At 41.8% G+C, this 25723-nt stretch overlaps 1 protein-coding gene and 1 long non-coding RNA gene across 12 annotated transcripts in view; one reads left to right on the top strand and one right to left on the bottom strand.

Annotated features, from left to right (window-relative positions):
* Positions 1 to 25723, bottom strand: part of TRAF3 (TNF receptor associated factor 3) — a 137519-nt gene that overhangs the window by 27990 nt on the left and 83806 nt on the right. For all 11 annotated transcript variants that reach the window (XM_020793595.3, XM_078383802.1, XM_078383803.1 and 8 more), the window contains 4 exons: positions 12988 to 13039; positions 7177 to 7281; positions 5882 to 6049; positions 1386 to 1466 (listed from right to left, as the gene is read on the bottom strand). In XM_020793595.3, coding sequence (XP_020649254.2) covers positions 1386 to 1466; positions 5882 to 6049; positions 7177 to 7281; positions 12988 to 13039 — 406 coding nt within the window. The remainder of the gene's footprint in view (positions 1 to 1385; positions 1467 to 5881; positions 6050 to 7176; positions 7282 to 12987; positions 13040 to 25723) is intronic.
* On the top strand, positions 7457 to 12534 carry LOC144586103 (uncharacterized). Its single transcript, XR_013540836.1, has 2 exons — positions 7457 to 8796; positions 11120 to 12534. It is a non-coding gene; the product is annotated as an uncharacterized LOC144586103 (long non-coding RNA).

Here is a 25723-nt window from a genome sequence, read left to right as displayed (position 1 = left end):
AGCCGCGAATCACCCAGGGTGTGATTCGCAGAGGCCATGAAGAAGAATCATAGATAGTTACATGGCTCATCATAAATATTTTCTCAGTTCAGCACTGGGCAAAGTACAGGTCACATGCAATGCCCAAAACCCTCCTAGTGTGCCTCAATACTTTCCAATTCTACTTTTAAAGAATCCTTACACCTCTTAGGAGGTAAATTCTACATATTCCTCCTAGCCTATTTTACGGCTGGGGAATTTTTTCCAAAACAGAAAGTGCCTTTTCATTTTTAAAAAGCACCCCCCATAAGCATAAGACAGATATACCCGAGAAGGCCAAAAACATGGTGACATTGCCCCTGCATTCCATATAGGACTAGAGGAAACTTTTAAAATCTTTTTTAAAATATTAGATTGTTCGGGCCTTCAGAGCTCCTGCAAGAGGTGTGTCCAGCCCCTAGACAAGTCTCTGGAAATGGTCCACCCTTGTTCTGATTCATGCCAACTAGTCACCTGTATCAAAGGTGGAACAGCTCCCAGATTTATTTTTCCACTTATTTCCAGTGTTGAAGATGGGTGAGGTGAGGTAGGCATGAATCAGTAAATAAGCCCCCCCCCCCCCAAAAGAGTATATGCATGTTGGAGCTGAGGGAAAAGTCAAGAAACTTTACAATCCCTTCTAAGTCTGCCCTGCAAATATCTCTAAACACAAACACTTATAGGGAGATAAAACTGGGCAACCATCTCTCAGATTTGCTTTGATCTGAATGCCTACACTGAGCATGGGGTTCAACTTGATGGCCTTAGAGGCTGCTTCCAACTCAATTATTCTATAATTCTATGAATATTTATACAGATAAAATGAAGAATCACTGGAGTAATATACACCTGCAAAGCCAAATTTTAAATGTTTTAAAATCCAATGCTTTTTTTTAAAAAAAATACCTGCATATTTTGCTCCCATGGTCAACAGATAAGCATCACATATATGAGAGATTAAAGATGTTTAACTTCTCCTGCTCAGTTAAATCTTGTTAAAGTCTCTAAAAGACTAAATTAAGTCCATGATGCTAAAACTTTAGATTTCCTAAGCTACTTCAATGCTGCAAAGATTACTAAATGCTGATACAGTAAAGTGTTCTAACTTTAGAAAAGGACTGAACACAAGAGAAAACTTATACAATCACCACTACAGCTTTATTTCATCAGTCAGAAATCACCGATATAACCAACAAGGTTATGAATGTTTTAAATCTCATTTTGTAGTAAATATGCTTAGTAAAGTTGCTTCTGACATGCTTCTTGAATGATACTACTAAAAGATATATTCTATGCTGAGTGATAAAGGGACAGATATTCTCTGACTCCTTTTTTTTAAATGAATGGTTTTGCAACGCATCCCTTACCTCTTTTCTCAGGAGGGCTGAAATGCTGCAGTTATGAGGACATGTAACCATGACACATGGGCAGTCTGCATCTTCGTGTTTCTAGGAGAAAAGCATGTGGGAAAATCACATCACTTCTCTGAAAGTGCGTAATATGCTTCACAGAGAACACTGAAACACTTCATTACACTTCAAGGGTAAGGAAAACATGACGAGATTTAAAACATTTCCTAAAAGCAGACAATACGCAGTCAGAATATTCTTTATTGCATTCTTACACTAAGCAGAAAAGCACATCTTTCTTTCTTCAAATCATCCATGAGGGTGAAAAAAAAATACTATTCAAAGATAAATCTTAATCCTATATTTTGTAGACAGTTTTGCATTATTTGCAATATCAAACTAATGCTGCCAGGACAGCTTCTCATACTTTGTACAGAATCCTGCAGGAAACCTGTCTGCTTTTAAGTTTTAGTCACTCAATACTTCAGTCTCCTGCACTAGTACAAAGGACTTCTGAGGAAGTGGGAAGGGGGACTCACTGTTTTCCATTTGTAATCCTCCTAGCAGGTTTTTTTTTTACTTTTTTTCTTACCAAGAAAAAAAGTAGAAAGGGAAAACGAAATAGTTGTGCAATGCTTTTTGACTACAGTACTTGTTTGATAAGCTCTTTGTCTGGAAGCACCCACAGTTATGCTCCCTCTTTGCTGGTTGTGAGTCTTGCTTTGTGCTTGACCATTCTTGACAGCTGCCAAGGCAGTCATGAAGAACCTTATTTTAAACAGACTGACAACACAGATGTTCCTAGCCACACGTAACCAGATTCTCTGCATTTCTATCTTAATATTGTTTGCAATATACTACATGATAGTATTTGGCCAGAATTCTATTGGTGTGCATGTGAGATTTGGGTAACTTGCCTCAGTTAACTGCGGCCAATTCAAAATGTGCAAGGATGCATTGTAGTTGCATACTCAGACATGTGACTAGGCAACTGATGCAGATGATCAAGTCTTTCATCAATTAGCCACAATTAGCTGTGGAATTTATATAGACCTTACCCAAAGGCCAACAGGATTCTGACATTTATTTTATATGTATTACAACGGAGTCACTCTGCATAAACACTGGGACTTTGCACACTGAGTAAACGGAAAGAGCTTCATACACCTGTATTCGTATGCAGCAAAGAGAACCTCGTGAGGAAATAAGAGTTCTGTATCAGATATTTAAAAAACAAAACTAGTCTCTTTAACAATAACAGATTGTATCCAAAGAGAGGTTGGGCAAAGAGTCAAACTCAGTTTTGCTCAGGTTCTCATTCTTCCAATACGAATTTTTATGCACACTACTTAAAACACACACATTTGCGGCATGTAATCCTTCCACTGAGTGAAATGATTTTGTACACACTTTTTGCACAAAATGTTACCTTTTTTCAATCTTTTTTTTTTTGAATAACAGACATCTGTATTCTCCCCCCCCCTCCAAAAAAAGCACAGTAAACCTATTCAAGAGTGTAAAGATTTCAATGTCTGTGTTCCAGTTCAGGTTCAAATTCAGGAAATGTAAGTTTCATAAGTCCTCAAATGAAAAACAAATACATTTCTCATTCATTGCTAATCTAGTGGTGGCTTCGGTCTAGCAGAAAACACTTCTTACACAAGTCCAGGCACTCAATTTTCTCTGAGCAATTCCCCCGCCCCCACCTCCATGCCAAGCTGCTGATGAGGCTTGAGAACCTCCAGAAAAGAAAAGAGCTGTAGCTTGCAATATACAGTGGTGCCTCGCTAGACAGTTACCCTGCATGACAGTTTTTTCACTAGACATTGACTTTTTGCAATCGCTATGATTCGCAGAACAGTGATTCCTATGGGGGAATTTCGCTGGACAATGTTTGGTCCACCCTTCGCAAACCGATTTTCGCTAGACAATGATTTTGACAGCTCCCTCCGCGCTCGCAAACAGGTGTTTTTCGGACCTAAGCTTCGGAAGACAGCGATTTAAACAGCTGATCGGCGGTTTGCAAAGCGGCTTTCCTATGGTCGATCTTCACTAGACAACGACAATTCTTCCCCATTGGAACGCATTAAACAGGTTTCAATGCATTCCAATGGGGAAATGCTTTTCGCTAGACAATGATTTCGCTAAACAGCAATTTCAGTGGAATGGATTATCATCGTCTAGCGGGGCACCACTGTGTATATAGATACAGTGGTGCCTCGCTTAACGAGGGCCCCGTACAGCGATGAATTCGCATAGCGATCCCTTTTCCGGGATCGCTAATGCGAAGGCATCACGTCGGCCCCAATGGGCGAAATTCGCATAGCGAAGATCGGTAAGCATTTTGCTTACCGACCTTCGCTTTGCGACCCGCGGATCAGCTGTTCAGCGGGTCCAAAATGGCCGCCGGAACAGCCGAAATGGCTGCGCGCAGCGTTTTCGCGCCCTCCCCTCGCTTACCAAGGGCGCGAAAACGCTGTGCCCGGCCCTTTTGGCTGTTCCGGTGGCCATTTTGAAGCCGCTGAACAGCTGATCCGCGGTCTCGCTGCGCCCTCCCCTCGCTTACTGAGGGCGCAAAAATGGCTGCCGGACCCGGAAAACATCACTGTACGGTGAGTTTTCTGCCAATTTGGAACGCATTAAACGATGTTTAATGCATTCCAATGGCTTTTTTTGATCCGTACAGCGATGTTTTCGCATAGCGAAGGTTAATCTGGAACGGATTAACCTCGCTATGCGTGGCACCACGATAGATAGATAGATAGATAGATAGATAGATAGATAGATAGATAGATAGATAGATAGATAGATAGATAGATAGATAGATAGATAGATAGATAGATAGATAGTCAAAATGTTTGGATTCCTTGCTTCCATCTCCACTCCCTACTTTCTCCCCCTGTGTGTCAATTTCACACTAATCAACAGTGTACCAAAACTGCTAGTTACAAGTTCTGGGACAGCCACACGCCTTGTCTTGACCTGACTGAAAAAGGAGATTATAAACCGCCTTAAGAACAGAAAATAAAATTACAATATCTTCTATACAAAGCAGCCATTTTAAATGAATCAGGAGCGCTAAGAATACGTAATATACATTGATGGCTCACAGGATGCTTTTCAAAGCATTTGATGTACCAGAAATATGTAAAGCAGGAACAGAGTTATCTCCATATTCAGATATGAGGTGTATGAGGCTTAAAATTCTGCTTTGCTCAAAGTCACCTAGCACGTTTATGGCAGAAGGGAGATTTGAACTGTGGATTTTCTACTCCAAGCTACTCAGGTCACAGAATATTTTTGTGTGCGTTTTACTCAAAAATTAAGAATGCTATGGTTCCAAAATTACCATTAACCCATCTGCTTAGCGTAGTAAGTCGCAACCAGAGTAGCTCCAGAGAATAAATGAGAATATAGTGAGTCAATTCTTTCATAAAGTTCATAGATTAAAATGGGCCTACTCTAACTATGGCTTACTATGCTTATAGAGAAGCTGACCTACCAAATCCCAGTAATTCAATGGCCTTACTCTAGTCTACTTTACTGCACTAAGCAATACGATTTTGGCCACTGAGTCTCCAAAATTCCAGCCGCCTCAATGTGTTGGACTGGGCTGGCCTGGGCGTGGGGACTGTAATTCAGAGCATCTTGGAAAAAGGCATCAAGGGAAGCATTGCTTTATGCTTTTCACAATATTTCCAATGGATAACAAACAGAACTATCCACTTGAGGGAACTAGTGAAGATTTTCATCTTATCTCTCAACAGCTCCACCTGGCATTGAAATGAGGAATGGAACAGGCTACTCTTGCAGATGGTTAATGGTAACTTTAACAATCTCCAGGTGATCCCAAATACTAAGAATGTAATAAGTTCCTTTTAAAAAGGAACATTCCAAGCTCTGAAAGCTATGCATCCTTGTTAGAACACAGTGATGTTTAGGAAAATATTTAATTAGTATAGCTCTGATTTTGTGCTCATGCACACACACTCACACTCCTTCTGCACAGGCAGAGAAAATGTGTGCATTGTTTTTCATCTTTATTTTGAGAGTCACTGAAAGGCTGCCTGAGATGATTTTTTTAAAAAAAGGATGGTTCTTGTAACCAAAAGAACAGACCTCCAAACAAGCACCTGATTTCCTCTAATTAAGAGCAGAACTTGCTTTCATCTGCTTTGTCAAAATATGAACAGGAAAGAGAGTCAAATAAAGAGATATCCTCTTGCAGTGGATGCTGTCCTGGTTCAGACCTACCTCTATGGCAAGATAAATCTACACTAACTGTGGTTTGTCTGAATATCTAAACCACAACTTTGTTTTTTTCACTCTTGTTTGAAGCCACAGTCTGAAGTTGATTTATGAATCTAAACACTATTTCATGGAATAAATGACTCTCCTGTCATTAAAACCTTTCAAAAGTTTTCAGTTTGGATTATAAAACACACACACACACAACACACACACACACACACACACACACACACACCAATTCACATGCCTGTTACAATACTCACTTGTATCATAATCATTGGAACTTGACTTTTACAGTATTTACACGTTGTTTCCCGGTATTTACAGGTCTTTTCTGCATGCTCTGGCAAATCTTTTCTTAGTATTTTCTCTTTACAATCAATACGAGGGCATGGAAGTTCTTCAAAAAGACAGTCATTTTTCAGATGTATCTGAAACAAGTACACATCGGGTCACTCGTTACTTTAGTCATTTAAAAAAACCTAATTAAGCATGTCTAAGCATCCCTCATTTCAAAACACCAATTTTTCTACTTTCATAATAAATGACTGTGTGCCCCGTATGTAGACTCCCATGTACAGCAATCCTTTCTACAGTTTTCTAGGTATAAATTGCTTATAAGCGTTATACTAGTCTTTCCTTTTGGTGATGTTCTTGGACCATACAGTTTTTCTTGGATCTGCACTGCTAGCATACCTGTTCTGATCTACTACACATTAGCACTGAAGGTGAAAGATCAGGTTACTTTTATATTGTCATACTTCAAGAATTTCTTAGCCACTCTCAGTGGCAACAAGTAACTGAAGTGTGATCTGGCATAATGTTGGGTACAGTGAGTGAACAAAAATAGGGCAACGGAAGGTGGAAGTTCCTAGCCCACCATGAGCAGAGATCGAGCAGATATACAAGTTACTGTCTTTCTCATTCAAATCCGATTCCCTGCAATTAATTGTGTTTACATTTTTAAGTGATAGGCAAAAATCCTACCGCATTTATCTGCTCACAAAAGAACACCTTTTTTTTTCAGCATCACCTGATCACACAACAGGGAGTGCAATGAGTGGCACAAAAAGGGAGAGTACAGGATGTGCAACATACAGTTGAGGACACAGGTCACGTTGCTTGCACAATGTCCTTATGAGACTGCACAGGACAACAGCACTCCAGCCAATTTCCAATTCTGTGTCCACACATTTAAAAAAAATCAATACAATTTTATACAAAAGTGTCCTTTTTTTGCCCACCTTTTGGGTGACTCACCTCCTTTTTAGTGGTGCGCAGGTTGCTTGGGAGGACTGACTGTCAAGATCAGACTAAAGATGATTAATGCAATTTTGGAGAAGGAACATCTACTCTTAATTCCCCAATATTATTCTTGCACATTAGCAATGTTCAGGATGTCAAAGTCCAAAAGCGATGAAACGCCTTGCACATCTCTATATGCTCCCCTATTTTAGCTACCAGAACGTGTATCTTTGGATCACTGTGTCTAACACAACAGCAAACACACCACTCTGTAAAGTGTGGGGATGTTAATATGAGGTATCCCACTACTTACAAGCAGTTGTCCCAGAGTCAATTGTTCTCTACAACCTTTACTTTCATTTCTGCAGAATATCTGAAGGGCAAGCAGCTCCCTCCGACAGCAGTTATCCTTAAATATCTAGAAGTGAAAAACATTTAAGAGACAGTTATAGCAATGGGCAAATTCTTCCTTAATATGAATGTAGACTTGCTTGATTTTTAAAAAAAAACACGATTGGTTTTAATAGCCAGGTGGCTCAATAAACTACCTCTTCTTTAAGAGCTATATGAAAACACAGGTTTACATGAAATGAGGGAAAATGTTTTTAGAGCAATATTTCAAGAACAATATGAGCTAATTGCAGCCTACAATGGCTGCTGTTGTCATCATAAGCTATAAATCAGCACAACAAAAACGTCTTGATTTCTGCATGGACAGCAAGAGGGCAGTCTTGCTATGGCACCTGATGTAGCTTGGGAAGGGTAAATTTTTATTTATATCATGTTCTTTTGTGCTATGTACACAGGCAACTGAAGGTTGTTTGCATTTCAAGCTTTCTTTGCTCTGCTGTTATTATTTGTTTTTTGTTTTTTTGGTGAGGAGTATAAAAGTACAGTAACTGAATGCGCAAGAAGGCATCGCCTTGGTTTTGCAACACAATACGGAGCCATGAATTTTCAGCAGGTCTCCCAACAAATCAAAAAGGAGAGAAGGATCTAACATCCTATTTTAAATGCAAAAAGCTGGCTATAGACCATCTTCTGTACATTATCTTTCAGACCTTTGGCTGGTAAGAGATTTGCTTTTATAGAAGCCCAGCTGCAAATAAGCTTTACAGAGCAAAGAAAGGAGTTTCGTAACCCAATGAAATCTTCAGCCAGTTTATGAAATCGGCTGTGTGCCCACACAAATGTCACTGGTATTACCAATAGTAGAAAGCTATTCCTTCAAATAAATTAGTTTCTCCCCTATCAAGTACTGAAAAAGGTTTCTGTCTGTGGCCCAGTAAGAAGTTGTTTCTGGAACGCTGTGCCCTCCACACACACACACACACACACACACACATATATTGTCTCATGGATGAGTAATGGGCAAACAAAAATATTTTGAGGGGGCTTGGCAGCTGTATTAGGCTGTTAAAGAAAAAAACTCAAGAAGAAGAAGTCTTGTGACACCTTGAAGACTAACAAGTTTCATTTGCGACAAGCACTTTGATGGATTGCAGCCTACTTCAACTCATGGATGGGTGTTAGGAATGATATCCTTTCCTTTTCATTTCCTTGGATCTGGGTGAGTTTCTTGAAATAGCTGATGAATTTATGCTTCAGATAATGGTGTTGTATTCCATACCCAAAATGCAAGATGGGGTAGCCATGTAAACTTGTTGCAGCAAAAATCACACTAACGAGTTCAATTCTGCACAAGTTCTTGTGAATTACACCCCACATAGACTATATATACAGTGAGTGACTTCAGGAGCTCTCTGGGTCCCAATGGATCAAACAAGCACCAGTGAAGCATGCAACAACACATAATAGCTTTTGACCATAATGGCTGTCACAAGTTGCCAAGATGGCAACTTGTGCCAACCCACACAGTCTGGGCACAGATCTATACATAACAATAATATTATTCAGGAAAAATCAGGAAAAGGTTTGTGTGTGTGTTTAGTCGTTTAGTCGTGTCCGACTCTTCGTGACCCCATGGACCAGAGCACGCCAGGCCCTCCTGTCTTCTACTGCCTCCCGGAGTTGTGTCAGGTTCATGTTGGTTGCTTCGCAGACACTGTCCAGCCATCTCATCCTCGGTCGTCCCCTTCTCCTCTTGCCATCACACCTTCCTAACATCAAGGTTTTTTCCAAGGACTCTTTTCTTCTCATGAGATGGCCAAAGTACTGGAGCCTCAGCTTCAGGATCTGTCCTTCAAGTGAGCATTCAGGGTTGATTTCCTTTAGAACTGATACGTTTGTTCTCCTTGCAGTCCAGGGGATTCTCAAGAGCCTCCTCCAGCACCACAATTCAAAGGCATCAATTCTTCGGCGGTCTGCTTTCTTTATGGTCCAGCTCTCACTTCCATACATCACAACAGGAAAAACCATAGCTTTGACTATTCGGACTTTTGTTGGCAAGGTGATGTCTCTGCTTTTCAAGATGCTGTCAAGATTTGTCATCGCTTTCCTCCCAAGAAGAAGGCGCCTTTTAATTTCAGGGCTGCTGTCTCCATCTGCAGTGATCATGGAGCCCAGGAAGATAAAATTTGACACTGCCTCCATATCTTCCCCTTCTATTTCCCAGGAGGTGATGGGACCAGTGGCCATGATCTTAGTTTTTTTGATGTTGAGTTTCAGACCGTTTTTTGCACTCTCCTCTTTCACTCTCATTACAAGGTTCTTTAATTCCTCCTCACTTTCTGCCATCAGAGTGGTATCATCTGCATATCGGAGGTTGTTGATATTTCTTCCGGCAATCTTAATTCCGGCTTGGGTTTCTTCCAGTCCAGCCTTCCACATGATGTATTCTGCATATAAGTTAAATAAGCTGGGGGACAATATACAGCCTTGCCGTACTCCTTTCCCAATTTTGAACCACTCAGTTGTTCCATGACCAGTTCTAACTGTTGCTTCCTGTCCCACATATAGGTTTCTCAGGAGACAGATAAAGTGGTCAGGCACTCCCATTTCTTTAAGAACTTGCCATAGTTTGCTGTGGTCCACACAGTCAAAGGCTTTCGCATAGTCAATGAAGCAGAAGTAGATATTTTTCTGGAACTCTCTGGCTTTCTCCATAATCCAGCGCAAGTTAGCAATTTGGTCTCGAGTTCCTCTGCCTCTTCGGAATCCAGCTTGTACTTCTGGGAGTTCTCGGTCCACATACTGCTGAAGCCTTCCTTGTAGGATTTTGAGCATAACCTTGCTAGCGTGCGAAATGAGTGCAATTGTACGGTAGTTGGAGCATTCTTTGGCACTGCCTTTCTTTGGGATTGGGATGTAGACTGATCTTTTCCAATCCTCTGGCCACTGTTGGGTTTTCCAAACTTGCTGGCATATTGAATGTAGCACCTTAACAGCATCATCTTTCAAGATTTTAAATAGTTCAACTGGAATGCCATCACCTCCACTGGCCTTGTTGTTAGCCAGGCTTTCTAAGGCCCACTTGACTTCGCTCTCCAGGATGTCTGGCTCAAGGTCAGCAACTACATTGTCTGGGTTGTCCGGGATATCCAAATCTTTCTGATATAATTCCTCTGTGTATTCTTGCCACCTCGTCTTGACGTCTTCTGCTTCTGTTAGGTCCTTCCCATTTTTGTCTTTTATCATGTTCATCTTTGCGCAAAATGTTCTTCTAATATGTCCAATTTTCCTGAACAGATCTCTGGTCTTTCCTTTTCTGTTATCTTCCTCTATTTCTTTGCATTGTTTATTTAAGAAGGCCCTCTTGTCTCTCCTTGCTATTCTTTGGAAGTCTGCATTCAAGTTTCTGTAACTTTCCCTATCTCCCTTGCATTTTGCTTCCCTTCTCCTCTCTGCTATTTCTAAGGCCTCGTTGGACAGCCACTTTGCTTTCTTGCATTTCCTTTTCTTTGGGATGGTTTTCGTTGCTGCCTCCTGGACAATGTTACGAGCCTCTATCCAAAGTTCTTCAGGCACTCTGTCCACCAAATCTAGTTCCTTAAATCTGTTCTTTACTTCCACTGTGTATTCATAAGGGATTTGGTTTAGATTATACCTGAGTGGCCCAGTGGTTTTTCCTAATCTCTTCAGTCTAAGCTTGAATTTTGCTATGAGAAGCTGATGATCAGAACGCAGTCAGCTCCAGGTCTTGTTTTTGCTGACTGTATAGAGCTTCTCCATCTTTGGCTGCAGAGAATATAATCAATCTGATTTTGATATTGCCCATCTGGTGATTTCCATGTATAGAGTCGCCTCTTGTGTTGTTGGAAAAGAGTGTTTGTGATGGCCTTGGAGTTCAGGAAAAGGTTTAATGATTCCCTAAGCAATACAAATGCATGTACAGGTGATACCAGTTGGCTAGCCAGGGCATCAAATGAAGAACAATGTGAGTTCTTCAACATCATGGACTCTTTGACACCAGACGAACAGCACTGCAGGCTGAAGAAAGCATCTACCAGGTAAAACTATTGATTTGGCTTTAATTTAGCTAAAATTGGCTGTTCCCGGTGGTTTAACATCATCATCATCGGTCCAGATAGGCGGGGTATAAATCAAATAAATAAATAAATAAATAAATAAATAAATAAATAAATAAATAAATAAATAAATAAATCATCCCGGTTCTGATGGATGTTGTCCATGCTTCTGAGGTCTCTTGTTTTTCCTTGCCAAACAGAAATTCTTTGAGTTTCAAAAGATGGAAAGGGGAAACGAGGGGGGATCAGATTGCTTGGTCGCCCTTTGTTTAAAGAGTTGAATGATAAATTCCAAAACATTGGCGAGGGGAGTTGAAGCCACACCCTTTCCCCACAGGCTTCTTACAGACTGCAACAATTTGCATCTAAGAAGCTTATCCTGGTCCCACAACAGTTTGGGGGCTTTAATAAAAACATATAATTTTGGAACCACCTACAAGAATTTGGTGCACAGCCTGAAGAAGATAAATTATCATTGAAAGCGCGCTGTTTATTTTTGTTTTATTTCCTTACTGTTCCAATAAAGTTATCACCTGTTCCTGCATTGTTAATAATATTGTTTGTATCACTATATATACAAACAATGTTTTGTATTTTTAAAGTGTTCTGCTGTTTTTTAGACAGTTCAGTATCACTGGAAGATGTGGGTTGAAAAAGAATGTCTTGCTGCCAGCCAATAAGTATACAATAGAAGTGGATTTGGATGCCAGGGCTACCAGGAAAACATCCAATTGGACCACATGGACTCCAATCTCATTTGAGAAAAACCTTGTGAGGATAGAGCCTATGTACATGTGTGCAAGAGGAATATGAAATGGGTTTTTGTGATGCAATAAAAGCTACACACAGTAATAAAATGTTCCAAATAACAGATAGATGAAACAAGACAGTAGTTGTCCATAATAACTCATTTTGTGAAGCAAAAATGCAGCAAGGCTAACTGAACTGTAAGAGAAAACTAGATAAAAGGGAAGAGATAAATTGCCCTACAGTAAGTTGTGAAGAAAATATTCATTGAAACAATTGTGAAAGAAGTTTCATCCTTATGCATTGAAACAGCATCATTTACCATGTTTGTACTGGCAATCTACTGATTCCCTGCCTCTGTAGATTAAGTCAACTGTTAATACCATATACATCAAAAATCTTTTCACATGTCAGTCCATCTTCCAAAGACTGAAATAAAAGCAACTGGGATCTTTTAGAAAGACTTACAAAGTCGTAAGATTTCAAATTCTGAAAAAGCCTAGCTGTGCAAGAAATCAAGAAAAATTCTGTAAATTAAGGCAAATAAAGATACATTACAAAATTTGTTACCAAAATAGATATTTTCCTGTTTGAAATACATACAGTATAACAAAACAGATTTGCAAAGCAAAACAACACAGTGAGAATTGTAATTATAATATGGCTATTGTAGGTTTTTCGGGCTGTTTGGCCATGTTCTGGAGGTTTTTCTTCCTAATGTTTTGCCACTTTCTGTGGCCGGCATCTTCAGAGGACAAGAGTTGGAACTCCTTCCTCTGAAGATGCTGGCCACAGAAACTGGCAAAACGTTAGGAAGAAACACCTCCAGAAGACAGTCAAACAGCCCGAAAAACCTACAACAACCATCAGATCCCAGCCGTGAAAGCCTTAGAGAATACTGTATATAATTGTAATAGGCACCCAAGAAATTATTATGAGGAAAACCCTACCTTATCTTTCACTACAGTTTCTTGGCATGCTGTACATTTCGGACTTGTGCAACTAAAAAAGAAGAAAAAATGCACCTTATACCAAACAGTTTGCACAGATGTAACATTTCATATTTTATCACATGATACAATAAAACAAGCAGGTACCTACTCATAAACATCAAGCAAATTTTGAAATCACCCAGAGATCAAAGGATACAAAGTAGGCTGAGAATATTGTGACAAATGTTAATGGAAAATGGAAACAAACAATGTTAATCTTATGGTTATTATGGGTTTTTTGGGCTGTTTGGCCGTGTTTTTCTTCCTAACATTTTGCCAGTCTTTGTGGCTGGCATCTTCAGAGGACAGGAGCTAGAGTTCCATCTGTGTTCTTACTTAGGCTTACTTAGAGTGGGCCCACTAAACCCAATGGAAGAAGTTACTTGTGACTAAAAAGCTCAATTTGTTTCCATGGGAGTTTGTAAGTAGGATTAAATTTGGATTCAGCTATCTGAACTATAGAGTGTATTTCTTTAAGCAAAATACAGTGGGTACATCGACTTACAAACTTAATCCGTAATGGAACAGCGTTCGTACATCAAAAAGTTCATAAGTCGAGGCAAGATTTCCCATAGGAATGCACTGAAAACCATTTAATCCATTCAGGCTGTTTTTCGTTCATATGTCGAGGTGCTGTTTGTAGGTAGAGGCATTAGTTCCCATAGGAACTAATGCAAAGTCGGTTAATCTGTACTCTACTACTAGGGGGAGAATTTTTTTAATTTTTTCTTCTTTTGACCTAAGATGAACTTAGGTCAAAATAAGGGCAGGAAAGGTTTTTTTTTCCCGTTCACAAGTCAGGCTCCATTTGCAGGTCGAAGCAACATTTTGCGAATGGAGCAATTCATAACTTGAAATGTTCGCAAGTGGAGACGTTAGCAAGTCGAGGTACAGTCGTGCCAGCTTAACGATTACCCCGTATAACGATGAATCTGCTTCACGATGATGTTTTTGCGATGTTTTAATAGGGTTTTTCCCTGATCGTCAGGTTTTCTAAATGGCCACCGGCTGCTCAAAATGGCTCCCCACTGTTTTTAGGAGGCATTTTTCGCAAGACAGGCACCCGAAAATGGCCGCTGTATGAAGGATCTTCACTAGACGATTAGGTATTTTCTACACTGGAACACATTAACCAGTTTTTAATGTGTTTTAATGGGTTTTTTAATTTTCATTTGACGTTTTTGCTCTACAGCGATTTCGCTGGAACGAATTAATGTTGTCAAGTGAGGCACCATTGTACCACTGTACTTTATACATTTTACCAAAAATATAAGATGTCACTAAAAAGTGGCTATTGATACAAAAACAATTAAGGAAAAGGAAGCAGATTTTTTTTTCAATGCTACATGAAACTTTCCTCTCAACTGAGCTTTTAAAAGCAAGAATTACAACAGTTTAAAACACTGCCTCCATTCTAAGCTTATCTGGCTGTAATATCAGTACACTGCTACTGCAAAAACAACATAATGCCATTTCGATTCCATTCATGCTACATAAAGGCCAAATTCCACTTTACAGATAACCTGTCAGTAGAGCAGGGAATTCCTTGTGTGCTGACAGATGAGTTGTTACAAGGAGAGAGTTTTTCACCCTTCTTAGTTGGCAAATGGCCCACTTTAGTCTTCTGTACCTATTTCTAAATGGCAAGCCACTCCAGTATCTTTGCCAAGAACACCCCATGATCAGAAACAAAAGGCTAAAAGATATGACGCTGGAAGATGGGCCCCTCAGGTCGGAAGGCGTCCAACATGCTACTGAGGAAGAGTGGAGGACAAGTACAAGTAGCTCCAGAGCTAATGAAGTGGTTGGGCCAAAGCCGAAAGGACGCTCAGCTGTGGACGTGCCTGGAAGTGAAAGGAAAGTCCAATGCTGTAAAGAAAAATACTGCATAGGAACCTGGAATGTAAGATCTATGAACGTTGGGAAGCTGGAGGTGGTCAAACAGGAGATGGCAAGAATAAACATCGACATCCTGGGCATCAGTGAACTAAAATGGACAGGAATGGGCGAATTCAGCTCAGATGATTATCATATCTACTACTGTGGGCAAGAATCCCGTAGAAGGAATGGAGTAGCCCTCATAGTCAACAAAAGAGTGGGAAAAGCTGTAATGGGATACAATCTCAAAAATGATAGAATGATGTCAATACGAATCCAAGGCAGACCATTCAACATCACAATAATCCAAGTTTATGCACCAACCAGCATTGCTGAGGAGACTGAAATTGAACAATTCTATGAAGATTTACAACACCTTCTAGAACTGACACCAAAGAAAGATGTTCTTCTCATTCTAGGGGACTGGAATGCTAAAGTAGGGAGCCAAGAGATAAAAGGAACAACAGGGAAGTTTGGCCTTGGAGGTCAGAACGAAGCAGGACAAAGGCTAATAGAGTTTTGTCAAGAGAATAAGCTGGTCATCACAAACACTCTTTTCCAACAACACAAGAGGCGACTCTATACATGGAAATCACCAGATGGGCAATATCGAAATCAGATTGATTATATTCTCTGCAGCCAAAGATGGAGAAGCTCTATACAGTCAGCAAAAACAAGACCTGGAGCTGACTGCGGTTCTGATCATCAGCTTCTCATAGCAAAATTCAAGCTTAGACTGAAGAGAGTAGGAAAAAACCACTGGGCCACTCAGGTATAATCTAAACCAAATCCCTTATGAATACACAGTGGAAGTAAAGAACAGATTTAAGGAACTAGATTTGGTGGACAGAGTGCCTGAAGAACTTTGGATAGAGGCTCGTAACATTGTCCAGGAGGCAGCAACGAAAACCATCCCAAAGAAAAGGAAATGCAAGAAAGCAAAGTGGCTGTCCAACGAGGCCTTAGAAATAGCAGAGAGGAGAAGGGAAACAAAATGCAAGGGAGATAGGGAAAGTTACAGAAAATTGAATGCAGACTTCCAAAGAATAGCAAGGAGAGACAAGAGGGCCTTCTTAAATGAACAATGCAAAGAAATAGAGGAAGATAACAGAAAAGGAAAGTCCAGAGAGCTGTTCAGGAAAATTGGAGATATTAGAGGAACATTTTGCGCAAAGATGAACATGATAAAAGACAAAAATGGGAGGGACCTAACAGAAGCAGAAGACGTCAAGAAGAGGTGGCAAGAATACACAGAGGAATTATATCAGAAAGATTTGGATATCCCGGACAACCCAGACAATGTAGTTGCTGACCTTGAGCCAGACATCCTGGAGAGTGAAGTCAAGTGGGCCTTAGAAAGCCTGGCTAACAACAAGGCCAGTGGAGGTGATGGCATTCCAGTTGAACTATTTAAAATCTTGAAAGATGATGCTGTTAAGGTGCTACATTCAATATGCCAGCAAGTTTGGAAAACCCAACAGTGGCCAGAGGATTGGAAAAGATCAGTCTACATCCCAATCCCAAAGAAAGGCAGTGCCAAAGAATGCTCCAACTACCGAACAATTGCACTCATTTCGCACGCTAGCAAGGTTATGCTCAAAATCCTGCAAGGTAGGCTTCAGCAGTATGTGGACCGAGAACTCCCAGAAGTACAAGCTGGATTCCGAAGAGGCAGAGGAACTCGAGACCAAATTGCTAACTTGCGCTGGATTATGGAGAAAGCCAGAGAGTTCCAGAAAAATATCTACTTCTGCTTCATTGACTATGCGAAAGCCTTTGACTGTGTGGACCACAACAAACTATGGCAAGTTCTTAAAGAAATGGGAGTGCCTGACCACTTTATCTGTCTCCTGAGAAACCTATATGTGGGACAGGAAGCAACAGTTAGAACTGGTCATGGAACAACTGAGTGGTTCAAAATTGGGAAAGGAGTACGGCAAGGCTGTATATTGTCCCCCAGCTTATTTAACTTATATGCAGAATACATCATGCGGAAGGCTGGACTGGAAGAAACCCAAGCCGGAATTAAGATTGCCGGAAGAAATATCAACAACCTCCGATATGCAGATGATACCACTCTGATGGCAGAAAGTGAGGAGGAATTAAAGAACCTTGTAATGAGAGTGAAAGAGGAGAGTGCAAAAAATGGTCTGAAACTCAACATCAAAAAAACTAAGATCATGGCCACTGGTCCCATCACCTCCTAGGAAATAGAAGGGGAAGATATGGAGGCAGTGTCAAATTTTATCTTCCTGGGCTCCATGATCACTGCAGATGGAGACAGCAGCCCTGAAATTAAAAGACGCCTTCTTCTTGGGAGGAAAGCGATGACAAATCTTGACAGCATCTTGAAAAGCAGAGACATCACCTTGCCAACAAAAGTCCGAATAGTCAAAGCTATGGTTTTTCCTGTCGTGATGTATGGAAGTGAGAGCTGGACCATAAAGAAAGCAGACCGCCGAAGAATTGATGCCTTTGAATTGTGGTGCTGGAGGAGGCTCTTGAGAATCCCCTGGACTGCAAAGAGAACAAACCTATCAATTCTAAAGGAAATCAACCCTGAGTGCTCACTGGAAGGACAGATCCTGAAGCTGAGGCTCCAGTACTTTGGCCATCTCATGAGAAGAAAAGAGTCCTTGGAAAAAACCTTGATGTTAGGAAGGTGTGATGGCAAGAGGAGAAGGGGACGACCGAGGATGAGATGGCTGGACAGTGTCTGCGAAGCAACCAACATGAACCTGACACAACTCCGGGAGGCAGTAGAAGACAGGAGGGCCTGGCGTGCTCTGGTCCATGGGGTCACGAAGAGTCGGACACGACTAAACGACTAAACACACACACACACCTATTTCTGTGCATGTACGGATTGCTGAATCACAAAGGTCCATTTAAATAATGTCCCTGGGACAATAATGGATTTCAACTAATAACAATTGGCTTCTGTCATGTATAGCTTGGCTCAAAGCATATACTTGATGGCTGGGGGAGGCAATAAGATGACTGGCACAGAAGCACAGAATGCTGAGTAAAAGCTCTCTTTGTCTGTGTCAGAATAGCACCATGCAGTCCGGGGGGGGGGCTGCAAACAATACCCCCCAGAAAACCTTAACCCCATAATTAACACAAAACCACATTAACAAGTAGATAAATAGGGACCACCTCGGTGGGAAGGTAACAGCGTTCCGTGTCTAAGTCACACTGGCCACGTGACCACGGAAACTGTCTACAGACAAACACTGGCTCTATGGCTTGGAAACGAGGATGAGCACCGCCCCCTAGAGTCGAACACAACTGGACAAAAATTGTCAAGGGGAACCTTTACCTTTACATTAACAATACAGTAACATGCTCCCATCCACTGGGACCATCTGGTGATAAAAGCAATTATTCTACTATTTACTGTGTTGCATTCCCTTTCTAAAACTTCATTGATTCTTGTGAAGTTGCACAACTTTTTCCCAACTATGAATAAAAATATTCTTATTTATGTCACCTTTTCTTTACTTTGATAATACATGTTAATTCATCATTAATATCTATCAGGGATGTCTTTGCATCAAGAGTCCAAAGTCCGAGTCCCAGTTCTTCTTATCAAGTCCCAAGTCCAAGTCTTAGGTCCCAAGTCCAAGTCCTTATTAAAAGCAAGTTGTCCCGCCCCCAAGAAAAAAAGGAGGGATAGATGAGTTCCGAATAGTAAGTTGAGTCAGAGTCATTGGGAAATAAAATTCCGAGTCGAGTCACCAGTGTGACTTGACAGTGAATCCTGTGACTGAAGTTGCCATCCCTGATAATGATGTTCCAAGCATCTTGGTATCATTTATCTAACAGAAAATCATCCTTAACTTTCCAATTCCCTGCTATCATTAATTTTGCTGCTGATAACACATTTGAAATTAATTATTTTGTTGCCAAACTCCATTGCTCCTCATCAAATACGGATAAGAGAACTATCCTAGAGGAAGCCTCTATATTCCATTTAATTATTTCATTTATTACCTTGAAGACCAAGTTCCAGAATTTCAATATATTGTCACATTACTATAACATACGAAAACAAGTACCTACTTCCTGACATCTTCTCGAACATTGTTTTAATAACATTTTGTTGGTCCTCTGCTTCTATTAAAGGTAAAGGTTCCCCTTGACAATTTTTGTCCAGTCGTGTTTGACTCTAGGGGGCGGTGCTCATCCCCGTTTCCAAGCCATAGAGCCAGCGTTTTGTCCTAAGACAATCTTCCGCGGTCACATGGCTAGTGCGACTTAGACACGGAACGCTGTTACCTTCCCACCGAGGTGGTCCCTATTTATCTACTTGCATTTGCATGCTTTCGAACCGCTAGGTTGGCAGGAGCTGGGACAAGCAACGGGAGCTCACTCCGTCGCGTGGATTCGATCTTACGACTGCTTGGTCTTCTGACCCTGCAGCACAAGGCTTCTGCGGTTTAGCCCACAGTGCCACCACGTCCCCTCCTGCTTCTATTAGAGTTGCTTAAATTTTATTTGTTATCCTTTTCATTATCTTATTTCACTGACCTTTTCTCTATCTGTACTACCAGTTCCTCAAATCTCGCATGACCCCTACATTTACAATTATTTTAATCCATTGTTCTAAAATAAATAAGATTAAACCAAAATGTTGTTTCTGATCCCAATTCTGCTATCATTTGCTGTTTATTGCCCATCTTTTCAAACCAATCTTTCAACCTATTAACTTGCATCTACCTTAACAAATTCTCCAAAATCTGTTTCAAATTTTGTGGAAGTTTTTCCAACTCTACAATCAAATGATAAGACATTAATAAAATGCATACTTCTTCCAAATTCCATTTTTATCAGTAACATCATACATAAAAAAAATCATCTTAAGTAAAATCTTCATTTTACATACTGTTAGTCTACAAATTAAGAACATCTGATCTTCCTAAAATCATCTAAATTATTTTTAATTTCTTGACCCAATTTATCAAAATATTCCTCTCAAACATTCCAAATTCTTTAGAATATCTAAATTCCAATATTTAATAGACTTTCATATATTGACATCAAACTTTTTCCTAATTAACTCAGTTTTCTCTTTATCATAGTTAAACATTATATCTCTGATTCATGCCAATTTATCTGTATTTTGCAAGAAGCAAAAGGTCTTCAACTGCTGATGGAAGGGTCTAGGCCAACCTAGCCACCTGGGGGAGGGAGTTCCAATTTCTCGGAGCAACAACAGAAAAGGCCCTCTCCTGTGTCCCCACCAAATGCACCTGTGAAATTAGCGGGATGGAGGGAAAAGCCCTTAATGACAATCTTAAAACTTGAGCAGGGTTATAAAGGAGGATGAGATCCTTGGGATAGGCTGGGCCCAAGGCTTTGGGGGTCTATAGGTTAGAACCGACTGTGACAAACCCAGACCTACTGGGATATGCCACAGTTTCACTAAGCTGCCACCAACCATTCCCTATAAGAAGTCACACAGACCAGGGATGGATTTTTAAACAAACAAAGGAATAAGGTTTATTTACATAACACACAGGGAAAATAAACTGATCAAATGAATAAGATACAGTAACGTGGCTTAGTCTCAATCATACATACACACAGTTTGGTTCACACAGAACACTTAACTTGAAGCACAGACCCTGAACCTATCAGTTCTGGCTAACCATACAGACACCTGAACCTATCAGGTTGGTACTGACTGACACACAGTAGTACCCTGTCTGACACACAGACTCCCACTCAAGCTTCTTCTCTCAGCTCTTCTCCAGCTCTCCTAAACTTCACACAGGCTTCACATATATATACAGTACAGCCCCTCCTCCTGATGTCCCGCCTTCCACTCCCCATAGGACGGAACTTTCCCTCCAAACCCATGACAGACAGGTAACATCAGTGCTGTATGTAACACCTCCCCTCTTTATAAGTTGTTTTGTAGGGGGAAAGCTAAGGTGCTTTTCACCAAAAAACAACCTGGACCCAAAACAAACAAAAACAGTCATATAATAACATACAATACCATACTTACTTATACTTACACTCTAAGTTAAACATTTACCATTTTCAATACATCAAGTTACCTTTATTCATACAAACCAACATGTTTAATAAACAGACACATTTGACTTTTTGTCATAAAAATATATACATAGTCCATGTTTCTTTCGCCGTCTTCATTCTTCAGGTCTTCTTGACAAGGCGTCAGCAACACAGTTCACTGACCCTCTGACCACCTTCACTTCAAAGTCATAGTCTTGCAGATTTAAAGCCCACCTCATAAGTTTACTATTGTGGGTTTTCATTGTCTTTAACCATTGCAGTGGTGAATGGTCAGTGCAAAGAATAAAATGTCTTCCCCAGATGTAAGGCTTGGCCTTCTGGATCGCGTAGACTATGGCCAGGCACTCTTTTTCCACGGTTGCCAAATGTCTCTCACCTTTCTGGAGTTTCCTACTCAGGTAGGACACTGGATGCTGGTCACCATTCTCATCCTCCTGGCAAAGAACTGCTCCTACCCCGCTGTTAGACGCATCGGTGTAGATGATGAACTCCCGGTCGAAGTCTGGAGCACGCAGCACTGGATAGTTGATGAGCGCCTGCTTCAACCTCTGGAACGCCTCCTCACAGTCGCTGGTCCACGGGATGCGGTCATCAGCCTTCTTCCTCGTCAGATCGGTCAGCGGAGCCGCAATCTCGCTAAACCTTGGGATAAATTTTCTGTAGTAGCCCACCAACCCAAGAAATGATTTGACTTTTTTCTTGGTGTTGGGTCTAGGCCAATCACGAACGGCTTCTATTTTGGCCTCTAGGGGTTTTATCACTCCTCCCCCTACTATGTGACCCAAGTATTTTATTTCTGGGCTACCCAGCTGCAGTTTGTTCTCTTTGCAGGGCCTAGGCCAAAGCACTTCCTCCCCTGGGTTAAAGTGCCTCTCCCTGGCTTTCTGGTAATCCCAAGCTTTCTTTCTGACCTTTTGAGCTTGCAGGGTCTCTGCTGCTAGCCCTAGGTTTCTCTTTAGGTCATTCCTTAAAGAGTCTATATATGTCACAACGTCTTGTGGGTCATCCTGGGTGATCTGCTCCCAATTTTGTTTGATCAGATCAAGGGGCCCTTTCACCCTTCTCCCAAATAAAAGTTCAAACGGACTGAACCCGGTACTGGCTTGTGGCACTGATCGATAAGCAAACAAAAGGGATTGCAGCTTCTGGTCCCAATTGTTTGGATTCTCTGCCAAGTAAGCCCTAATCATGCGCATTAGAGTCCCATTGAACTTCTCAGTTAACCCATTACTTTCGGGGTGATAGGCAGTGGTTTCCTTGTGTTTAATTCCACAGATTTGCCACAACCGTTTCATGAGCTTCGATGTGAACGATGCACCCAAATCTGTGATTATTTCTGAGGCAAATCCTATCCTGGACATATACCCCACCAAGGCATCTGCCACTGTGTTAGTTTCAATGTTAGTCAAGGGTATGGCTTCAGGGTACCTCGTGGCATGGTCCACAATGGTGAGAATGAACCTGTTCCCCCTCTTTGTGGCCTTGGGCAAAGGTCCCACAATATCCACCCCTATGCATTTGAACGGAGTGTCAATCACAGGCAAAGGGCACAACTTTGCCTTGGTCCTGTCACGATTATTCCCCTGCCGCTGACACACATCACATTTTTTACAGAACTCCCTGATCTGCTTCCCTATGTCAGGCCAGTAAAAATTCTGTGTGATTCTCTGCTGTGTCTTGTTCACCCCTAAGTGCGCAGCAAACATGTCAGAGTGCCCCCTTTGTAAGATCATGGGGCGATACTTTTCAGGTACCACTAGCTGACTTCGGATCCCATCTCCCCCTTTTGAGATATTCCTCAGGGTCTCTCTATACAAAATCCCCTTTTTCTCTAGAAATCTCACTGGGGTTTCAGGTGTTAGCTGGGCGTCAGTCACCTGTTCAAAACACTTTTGGAGAGTGGCGTCTGCCTTTTGCTCTTGGCCAAATCGGCTGTCTGTGGTTAAGGTTTCCACCACAGCTTCTGAACTCCCCTCTGCTTCCGTCTCTGGCTCATCATTACCCCCCTGAACTGTCCCCGTGGTGGCTTGTGAACGTGTAATCACTAGCACCCGTTTCACATGTTCAGCCAGGTCATTTCCCACGAGCACGGCTGCTGGCAGAGTCGATGAAATCGCTAGCCGCCAAACTCCCCTCCAGCCTTGAAAGTTCACAGGTACCTCCGCTACTGGCAGTGAGATCACCTGCCCCTCAATCCCTGCCACCTTCATGCTCTCATTTGGGATTATATATTCCCTAGGAATAATATCTGGATGGCACAGGGTCACCTGGGAACAAGTGTCCCTCAACCCCCGATACTGATGGTCAAGTATTCCTACGTCCACCCCTGCTGTTTCAAACAACTGAGAATCTGTTCTCACGAGCAAGCAGCGCTTGACCTCCACAAGAGGACCATTTTCCTCAGCCTGATCAGCAGATGTAACTGTTCCAGATTGAGTAGCCATGGCAACAGGCTCCCTCAGTGACAAGGAGCTTTGCTCTTTCTGGACACAGAACACAGCTTTTGGCTTGGTTCCACTCGAATCCTGAGGCACAATTCCTTTTAGCTGCTTTAATTTCTCACACTCTGAGATTAGATGGCCCTTTCCCTGACAGAAATAACATTTTCTGCTATATTTTGAGTCTTTCTCATCTTGTTTTGGTTTTCCCTCCAAAATCTGAGGTCTTGGTTTCATGTCTGAGGGCTTCCCTTCACCATGGGCCCCTCCCCCTTGCTGGCTTTTCCCTGGTCCCTGAGAGTACTTGCTGTAGGTTTCTTTAGGTTTCCCCATCGATTTCCCCTCACCCAAGGGCTTTCTTATTTGGGAAATAAAATCTGCGATCTCGGCTGCTTCTGCCACAGATTTCGGTTTCCTTTCCCTCACCTGGAATTTCAGTTCCCCATGCAGGACTGAATAGAACTGTTCCAGCGCTATCAAGTCTTTGAGCTGCTGAAAGGTCTCTGTCCCCTCCTGAGATAGCCATTTCTCTAGCAGCCTCACCAATTGGGCCCCCACTTGGGTAAAAGTCTGCTCTGGTTTCTTGGTGATTGACCTGAATCTTTGCCTCAGCTGTTCCGCATTTATCCCATGTCTGGCAAACACCAGTTTTTTAAACTCTGCAAAATCTTTCATCAGTTCCTGTGGCATCTCTGCATAGACTTCTGCCAGGCTGCCACTGATTAAAGATCGCATGATGGTCATCTTCTCAGTTTCCCTTACTGAGAAGTCCACAAACGCTCTTTCCACTAGGGAAAAGAACACCTCAGGACAATCTCCCTTGTGGTACACAGGGAATTTCTTCAGGTCAGCTTTAGACAATTGGCCTCCCTCAGAATCCCTATTGTTATTATTGTTCTGATTCATCAGTTCCAATTTCCTCAACTCAAACGCCATTTTCTCTCTCTCCAATCTTTCTTCTCTTTCCATTTTCTCTATTTCAAATTGCCTTCTTTCTCTCTCTAATCTTTCCTCCTTTTCCATTCTCTCTCTCTCTAATTCAAAATGTCTCTGGTTCTCCCTTTCCTCCATTTCCCTCACCCTCAGTTCATGCTGTTGGGCTATGAGCATTTTCCTGAGTTCTGGGTTCTGTTCTCCCGTGCTGTCACCCTGCACTGAGCCAAATTCATCCTCAGAACCTTGGTCAACCTGGGGGTCTTTCACTTCACCCATTTCTGCCATTTGGCTTCGAGTCAAGGGCATAATCCCCCCCCCCAGAACAGGCTGCTTTCAAAAGTCAAGCCTCAAAATAAAGCGACCACTTTTTTTTTCTCTTTTGCCTCAGAACCAGCTTTCTATAGATTACTGCTGTTCTTCAGCACTAACTTGCAACAGTTGCGAGCCAGAGTCTACCCCCCTCTGCTAGGCCTCTCAGCAGGCAGGCTAAATCACTTCTACTTTACACAGTTTTGCCTCAGCCTTTTTCCCGCCAAAACAAGTTGCCTCAGAGCTCCCTAATCTAGTCCCCAATCTGAGGTTACACGTTCTTCTACTAGCGCACCCCCCCGTGAGGTACACCTAGAAGATTACCTACGTGCTCTCAGATTGTCCCTGACTAGACCCCCCTTGCTCTGGGCACACTTGCCAAGGCTTTGCTGTACCACTGGACAACTGGACCAGTCGTATCCCACACGCTGGACACCAATCAATGTGACAAACCCAGACCTACTGGGATATGCCACAGTTTCACTAAGCTGCCACCAACCATTCCCTATAAGAAGTCACACAGACCAGGGATGGATTTTTAAACAAACAAAGGAATAAGGTTTATTTACATAACACACAGGAAAAATAAACTGATCAAATGAATAAGATACAGTAACGTGGCTTAGTCTCAATCATACATACACACAGTTTGGTTCACACAGAACACTTAACTTGAAGCACAGACCCTGAACCTATCAGTTCTGGCTAACCATACAGACACCTGAACCTATCAGGTTGGTACTGACTGACACACAGTAGTACCCTGTCTGACACACAGACTCCCACTCAAGCTTCTTCTCTCAGCTCTTCTCCAGCTCTCCTAAACTTCACACAGGCTTCACATATACAGCCCCTCCTCCTGATGTCCCGCCTTCCACTCCCCATAGGACGGAACTTTCCCTCCAAACCCATGACAGACAGGTAACATCAGTGCTGTATGTAACACCGACACTTTGAATTCTTCCCAGAAACAGACAGGCAGCCAAGGGAGCTGCTGTACTTTGGGGTGGAGGTGATCCTCGTGACCAGCTGCTGTGTTTTGGACTTGCTAAAGTTTCCTGAAACTTTCCATAAGCACAGTACAG

The sequence above is a fragment of the Pogona vitticeps genome, chromosome 1 (assembly GCF_051106095.1).
Source record: "Pogona vitticeps strain Pit_001003342236 chromosome 1, PviZW2.1, whole genome shotgun sequence".
NCBI lineage: Eukaryota > Metazoa > Chordata > Lepidosauria > Squamata > Agamidae > Pogona > Pogona vitticeps.
Note: the sequence above shows the minus strand (reverse complement) of the source record. Positions and strands in the feature narration are given on the sequence as shown.